Raw genomic sequence first — 8,779 nt, forward strand, 5'->3', positions numbered from 1 at the left:
GATCTTCTTTATATAAGTTTGACGAATTGTTTGAATTTGTCGTCTTGATGGTTATAGGAATCTAAGAATTGTATGCATTACTTTAGTTGATATGAGTTACGAGAATCCGTTTGAATTCACCGATCTTAGATGATTTCATGTATAATAAATACGCGAATGTGTGTATTCGCTGAAAATAACCTAGTTAAGGCATATAATGAATTTCATTCATTGATTTCTGTAATTGAGACGCGAACGGAACTGTTATGTCTCGTGTGATGTTAATGAGTCCGGAGGGAATAGCAATTAGGAAGTACATTAATCTTATGAAACTAGCTTTGTTTATGGTCTACCATGTTTAGCTTGACCAGATAGCCTTTGGTTCTGTTTGAAGTCCGATAGAACGATATCTGACATAACGAGAGGGGTGTCATGATCTGTTCCTAGTAGGAAAACTGTCATAATATTAGGATTGCTTCTGTTTATTTTGAAAGGGGGAAATAGCTCCACTGACGTATCCACTGAAGTGTTCACAGACGTATCCACCTACCTACTTATCCAAGTATTTACGTACTTACCTATCCTCCTACCGCACAAAGTTTGAGCGCCGAAAAGAGGCGAGACAGTACGGAGGTTGGCAAAGGGAGAAAAGCGAAAGGACCTAGAGGAACCACCATAGTGAAGTTGGAGTGGACCGGAATAAGCAGGTTATGAAGTTGTACAAGGCAATGACTTCGATCGTTCACTCGATTATATGATGAACTAATTCTATCATTTAAAACAGATCAGCTATTTAGATAAATTTGTGTTTGAAATTCGGTGAGAGATTTATTCCAAAAAGAAGTGTATCTTTATAATGTAATCTATTATCCCGGTTATTTATGTAATTGATTAAAAAAATTGTTTTTCCATGTACGGGGGGCTCGTGTCATTATATTCTCTATATACCGCTCTGGTGGCCTAGTGGTTAGAGCGTCCGCCTCAGATGCGGGAGGTAGTGGATTCGATCCCCGGCCGAGTCATACCAAAAACTTATAAAATGGTACTAACAGCTGCCTCGCTTGGCGCTCAGCATTAAGAGGTTAGTGTTAGGACTGGTCGACCTGGTGTCAGGATAATGTAAATGGGTGGGACATCATGCTACATGTCTGCAGCATGATGCCCCAGTACTAGACAACACTATAAACTGCCACACTGCAGACATTATAGCGATATGATTGCAAAAGTGTTACAGCTACGTTAAAAATCAGAATCACACACATCACACACTGTTCTATATATCTGCTCAGATCTCTATTTATTCCATCTATAATTTCACACTTTTTTAAAAATATTTACTCGATCCGGGCAACAATACCGAGAGCGTTCACCCTCTATCTAGATAACGATAGCCAAATAAAGCGGACACCTTGTAAGAAGGTACAACCTCACAAAACCACCACCAGTAGCATCACTACACCCATGATGGTGCTATATACAGGTGAAACCGAAGACGTGTTACAAACAAGGGACATTACCAAATATATATATATGATACATACGAAGATACTAACAAGGAGGTCACAGAACTGAATGACAAAATGCCATTAGTCATCAACGAGCCAAAACAGACAGGAGAGACTCGAACAAAGAGTGGACGTCTAATAAATAAGCCTGCAAGATTCAGAGATTGTGTTATGTGAACTTGATAAATTTTCTGAATTATATTGTGTCTTGTGAATATTAAAAACTGGAAGTGGTCAAGGGTATAATAATAATACATCTGTTATATCACATCAGTTTATATGCAGTGATAACAACTGGATTGAAGAACAAATTATTAGGACTATTGACTATAGATTTTAGTGGCAGTGCCAATAGATCACAATGTACTTGTTTTCACGAGTGTAAGAATGATTTTGAATGTCATAGGGTTAGAACCTAATTTTAACTACAATTAGTAGAACTTTTCCAACTCACCAGAAACTCTTTGAAATATATATTCATGTGCGAATTAGAACTTTGTCAAGTTTGAATATGTTTACAAATTATTTAAAACAAAAGGAGAAAATAATATATAAATTTAAAAGAAAAGCACAAAACTCATTTTTAGGGGGAGTTGTGGTAATATACGGTATTAACATTATGTTGCTACAAATGGTCTGACAGTTACAGGTCACCTAAGGTCAGCTCCAGGCTCTCACTCAATTGTAACCCCAATTCTTATGTTGCGTGTTTAGGCTCGAATAAACAGTAACATAAAAACTGAAAAAGCTTTGAAAAATATAACGAATAATTTATTTCCCTGAATAAAATCTGTAAAAATGAAAATATATGAACTTACGGTTTCCAGAATCAAATCCAAAAAATAATCCAAGAATACTCCACGAATAAAATTTTTGAAGTGCTAATATTGAAATGTTCTAATGATTCCATGTTCGGGTCACGACGAAGAATCCAAGATGGAAGGCGATGACGTATGATGTAACCTGTAATGTGCTGAAGTCTACAGTTCCTTGTAGAAACACAATAATTAATCCTCCGGTTTTGGAAATCCAAATAAAATTTTCAAGAAATGTCCTTGTTCAAAAATTCTGTATGAATACAATAATATTTCCAGAGAAACGAATTAATCTTTCAGAGTCCAAATAATCTGAAGAAAAATTAACAAATAACTCAAAAACTCAAAAGTTAAATACTGGTCTCAACAGAAGAAAACTTGACATCAAGTGTTTTAAAGCCCCAAACTATGAGACCTCTCTATAAACGTCACTATTAATACTAAGTATTTCGCAATTTTGGAAATGCCCAAATAAAGGATCACGTGATCATGTTTACATATAAAAATCACGTAGCCCCTGTATGTCCTTGATAAGAACCAATCATTTTACTCCGAGAAAAAGTTGTTTATTTGACCCTCAATCAAGGCCAGTAACTAAGTCAAAAATGGAAACAAGTGTTTCTATTATTAGGTATTTATGGAAAGATTCAGGTCAAACTGAAATTTCTAGAAAATATCAAATTACTTGTAAACAAAATTACATTACATTGACATGTAAAGAAAATAAAGATTCCCGAACCAACAAACAGTCAAATCAAATCAAGCACAAATTAAATCAGATATAAATTAAATCAAATATACGTAACACTTCCCCCATAAAGAAAAGAAAGATTTATATGACAAAGCTTCTTTTTTTTACCACAGACTAATTATACATGAGGTTAAAAAAGGTCATATAAATTACACACAGTGTATATAAAATAATACATTGTTATACACGGGAAAGTCCGTCTGCTATTAAATTATATTTTCCCTTGATGTGCCTGATGTCAAAATTATATTCCTGTAACAACAAACTCCACAATAGGAGTCTTTGATTTTTATTTTTGATCTTGCCGATGAAAGTAAGAGGGTTGTGGTCACTAGACACAATAACCGAAGAAGGAGCTGAATTAAGGTAAACTTCAAAATGTTGTTATGCCAATATCAAAGCCAAACATTCCTTCTTGATTGTTGAATAATTTCTTTGGTGCTTATTTAATTTCTTAGAAAAATAGCACACTGGATAATCAATACCATTTTCATCTTCTTGAATCAAAACTGCTCCAACCCCAACATCACTTGCATCAACAGACAATTTAAATGATTGGTTGAAATTTGGAGCTGTAAGAACTGGTGCGTTTATAAGTATGGCTTTCAACTTGTAAAACGGATCCTGACATTTTTCAGTCCAAAGGAACTTATTTTTCTTACTCAATAAATTGGTCAGTGGTTCAGCAAGTATAGAAAAAAATTGGAACAAAATTTTTGATAATATCCGGCCATACCTAAAAATCGCATCAGTTGCTTTTTATTTACAGGCATGGGAAAATCAGAGATAACCTTGACCTTCACATCTATAGGTTTAACTTGTCCATGTCCCAAGATATGTCCTAGAAGAGTTACACTAGCACGGCAGAACTCACTTTTAGATAAATTAATTATCAAACATGCATCTGTTAGTCTGTCAAAGAATTTCCGAATGGTTGCTAAATGTTCTTTCATGGTGTCGTTGTAGACTATGACATCATCGATGTTAGCATCACAATTGTCTAGACCAGAGGTAATCATATTCATGAGGCGTTGAAATGTACTTGGCGACCCTTTCATTCAAAACGGCATTACGTTATATTGGTAAAGTCCATCTGGAATCATGAATGCCGAAATTTCCTTTGCTCTTTCCGTTAGTGGAATTTGCCAAAATCCTTTCAGAAGGTCAAACTTGGTGACATACTTGGCATTCCCCATCTTATCAATACAGTCATCGATTCTTGGTAATGGGAATGAATCTGTTTTTGTCACACTATTCACCTTCCTACAATCAGTACACATGCGGAAAGTTTTATCTGGTTTTGGAAGAAGTATGCATTAGTAAACTCCAGTCACTTTTATTGGGCTCTATAAAATCATTCTCCAGCAAATGCTCAATTTCTTTTTTCAAGTATTCCTGTTTGAGAGGGTTCATCCTGTACGGGTGTTGTTTCCCAGGTTTGTAATTTACAATCTCAACGTCATGGAAAATTTTGTTGTTTCTTGCAGGAACATCTGGAAACAAGTACCCACAACCAAATAATAACTGTTTAAGTTCATTTCTTTCTTGCTCTTACTACTGTGAAAGTTTCTGGTTCAGATCTTTCATAATTTCTGAAGTATCAGTAGAATCCGATGATATTCCTTCTCTAAAATCTTCACTGAGTGGGACAGGTACAACTAAATTAATTGCATGTTTAACCTGGCTATCTCTTTCAATATACTGGTACTCCTATAATTTATTTAGGTCACAGTAGCCCTAATATTATTATTTAACTCATTCATTTTCTTCCTAACTTTGTAAGGGCCGTAATATCTAAGCTGAAGAAAAATTTGAAGAATGAGCAAGAGAGACAGAACTCCATAATAACCAAACTCAAAAATTCTCTCCATTAAAGTTCTGTCAAACCGTAATTTCACTTTTGACTTGAATTGCTGAATGCCAAATTCAAGCATAATAGACTGGAATGTTCCAGACCTAAAAATTGTACCCTTGACCCGATTGGACAGATTTGGGAAGGCCACAATGAGTAATAAAAAAAAAACTTTATCAATGTTTTAATATTCTCAAAGGAACTGCCTCATAATCCCATGTCTTTGCGAATGACAACAATGTACAACGATAAAAACTAATTTACCAAGTAGTCAAATGTAACGCACAAAACAGTGTCCAAACCTATGTATCACAAATACCGAAAAATGTCACTAAATCACTACTAATGTATAACTAATTTTATTATTTAAAAAAAGCGTCAACTCTTTCCTTTCACGTGGCCTATTCGACACACCGTATAATCCACTGCAGAAAAGCATGTAGGTATATACAATACATGTATACCAGTCATACTCAATGTCAATAAGCTCGTAATGTTATACTTAGCTTAACATTCACGAATACTCGGGATCGTAACATCCAACGGAAAACCAATGATGTATCTCCTTCCAAAGTATGCAGCTACTCGAATATCTTACCTGATTAGTTTGTAATTTTGCAAAATTTTGTCTTTTTCTTAAATTTAAATCGCACTCTTGCTTTTCTGGAAGTGCCTTTTCACACATATGTGGAAACACATACCGCAACTAGAATAGTTCTCATTTTTACAAACAAATTCAATATATGTTCCAATCGTGCATACACATAATGTTTATTTAGGGTAATAAGCTAATGTCCAGTACATTTCATTTATCTACCCATGGGCATTCAGAACGAAGGACTGATAATACCGGAAGATATCAACTTCGGCGTATTAATATTTAAATAACTACAAGCTGTTAAAAATGAGAGGAAAATAATTACATGTAAACGCCCAAAAAAGTCCTTTCATAGTATGTGGTTCAGGAGTGTTTATGAATTTCATTCGCTATAAATAGTATCGACCATTATTGGACTTTCAACTTGGGAAATATGATAGCCATCAAGTTACAGGTATGCATGTAATACGACTTTCAATCACGAGACCATGTTGACTGGAAGACCATTTTGGCAGTCCCACATTACATGACATAGCGCTGCTTGCTATATGCATGTACGCAAGAATGTATCTTGCTTAGTCTTTATGCAACAAGATAAGTACAATGCAATAGCTCAATACAATCTCAATGCCGTGATCTGTTGTGCGTAAAATGCAATATTAAATTGCCTATTTTAACTCATATTAATACCTTTTCCGCAAAGCAGATAATACCTGCACAGTTAACTGATGCTTTGTACGCACCGTACATTATACTTTTTGCAGGTTCCACATAATAAGTGGGGCCCCGAGTGGCCGAGTGGTCTAAAGCGATCTCCGTTACGGATCACTGCCATCTCACCTCTGTCTGCGTGGTTTCGAGTCTCAGATTCGGCCAATGTGGGTATGTGAGAAAGCCTGCCAGTAGCTTCTCGTGGGTCGGTGGTTCTTTCTGGGGGTTTTCCCGGGTTCTTCCTTCACCATTAATACTGGCCGCCATGTATATCGTGTGCTGAAAAATGGCGTTAAACCCCACAACAACAACAACATAATAATAATAAGTATTTCGTATACTTTTTAGACTGGTTAAACTTTTGAACATAAATCCACTTCACAAGCGTACAGACTGGGGCCCCGAGTGGCCGAGTGGTCTAAAGCGCTCTCCGTTACGGATCACTGCCATCTCACCTCTGTCTGTGTGGGTTCGAGTCTCGGATTCAGCCATTGTGGGTATGTGAGAAAGCTTGCCAGTAGCTTCTCGTGGGTCGGTGGTTCTTTCTGGGGGTTTCCCCGGGTTCTTCCTCCACCATTAATACTGGCCGCCATGTACAGCCTATCGTGTGCTGAAAAATGGCATTAAACCCTACAACAACAACAACAACAGCGTACAGACTGATTTGTCACAGAACTACAGGCTTTAATTTAGGCTTCAATACATGTTCAGTAAAGCGATATAGCTACTTTGTGTTAACCGAGTAGCATGTGGCAGTATAGTTTAACAGTTACGGCATGCTGTATCTGTTTACTTCAGCACATAAATCTAGTGAGCACGTTAGTAAAGGAAAGGACCAACACGTGACTGCCAAAAACTTGTTTTTTGTCAAGCTGATGTTATGTTATTTCTGATATAAGATGTTAAATCCAGTTATGCATTATAGTACGTTATGTTGTTCAAGTTGTTTTTTTTTAATGTAAATTTTATTAGTAAATATATGTATATTTCCATCCAGCTCTGCATCAGTTCATTAATGGCTGTAACAAGGACCAAGAGACCTGTGAAAACGAGTATGAAACTTCTGAATATTTTCAGTCAAAGCGCTACTTCAAACTTCCTCATAACAAACCTCATTATACCACTATTCCAAACCTAACAAATGAATTTGACAGTAACCTACATACCTTAAACTCCCCACAATTAGACCACATAACCATAACCAGCACCCCAAAATTCACCAAAAATGAAATAACCAATTCTAGAAGCATGCAAACAAACCAACAACAGGAAATCAAGCAAACAACAATAAATCAAAACATTAGGAAAGAAACTAGACACTCAAGCCAAACTCCTGGACCATCTGGGATAATAACAGCAAGGGAACCACCAACCTATGGGAACAAATCCAATGAATTAGACACTACAAAACGATTTTACCTTCTGTAGCTTCTTAGTTTTTTTATATTTTATTTTGCACAGACAGAAGTTCATCGTTTTGTTTTATTCAGTTTTTGTAGATGACTCCTGATCAAAATAGAAAATGGTTCATTGCAGCAGCGTTTTCCTGACTCTAAAGAAGCAATAAAATGGAACCGGTCAGCGATTCTAATAATTTGTGTCGCTTATTTTAAATAGTTATTAAAATGACTCAGATTTGTATTTAGTTTTTAACAACTTAAATCAGCTATCTCTCGATTCAAAATAAAGGTATGTAATAATGGAAATTGACACAAATAATTCTTTTAGAATAAATAGGAATAAAGAATTTGAATTAAGAAAAATTTAAACTACTCTAACTTTAGTTATACGATATTATAGATATCTCATATTGCCAAGAAAATTCAAATTTACTCATTACAGATTAGGATTAAAGTTATGACAATTAATTTGCCATTTCATTATTTATTTATTTTTATTTTTTAAAGATTTTTTTATAACGGAAATAGCATCATTCCTCAGCAAATATATTTAAGGGCTCCTAGTGATTCCGCTTTAAAATACATAGAGAAAGATTATATGGTAAAGGAATTAGCAAAAAGAAACGAACATAAGAAAAGACTTAAAGAAACATATGAAGATATTTTAGCATCGAGTACAAGAATTGGTTTAGAAGAAGACATAGAGAAAGTCAAAACTGAATTAAACACATAAATGAGAATAATGAGTATTGAAATAAATACAACACTGATGAGATTAAAGACAGGATGAGACTGCAAAGTGAACAAATGTGTGACCATAATAAAGGTCAAATAAATTTTATGATCAAAAACCTTGAAGTATATTGCATTTTGATTTGCGTTTTATGAGAGAATGCATTAGTTTTGCTGCAACAACTTACAATTCATATGTTTATAAAATTTACGTAATAGTTTATAGAACTTTAGTTAATATATTTAATACATGCATTACACCTCAAACAATAGATACGGCTGATGACTTTAACTATGATCCGTCACATTTTGCTAAATTCAAGTCACACATCACATCTGAAATAATAGATACGACTGGTGACTTTGACTATGATCCGTCACATTTTGCTAAATTCAAGTCACACATTACACCTCAAACAATAGATACGGCTGATGA

At 35.0% G+C, this 8,779-nt stretch overlaps 1 protein-coding gene across 1 annotated transcript in view; it reads right to left on the reverse strand.

The window, feature by feature from the left end:
- Positions 1–5,626, reverse strand: part of LOC149779606 (uncharacterized) — a 43,756-nt gene extending 38,130 nt beyond the window's left edge. Inside the window, exon 1 of the mRNA XM_089940378.1 lies at positions 5,501–5,626. Within this exon, the coding sequence (XP_089796504.1) occupies positions 5,501–5,587 (87 nt within the window). The 5' untranslated portion in view covers positions 5,588–5,626. The remainder of the gene's footprint in view (positions 1–5,500) is intronic.
- Positions 5,627–8,779: the final 3,153 nt, after the last annotated feature.

The sequence above is a fragment of the Sinohyriopsis cumingii genome, chromosome 17, assembly GCF_028554795.1.
Source record: "Sinohyriopsis cumingii isolate HCF-2022 chromosome 17, ASM2855479v2, whole genome shotgun sequence".
Taxonomy (NCBI): domain Eukaryota; kingdom Metazoa; phylum Mollusca; class Bivalvia; order Unionida; family Unionidae; genus Sinohyriopsis; species Sinohyriopsis cumingii.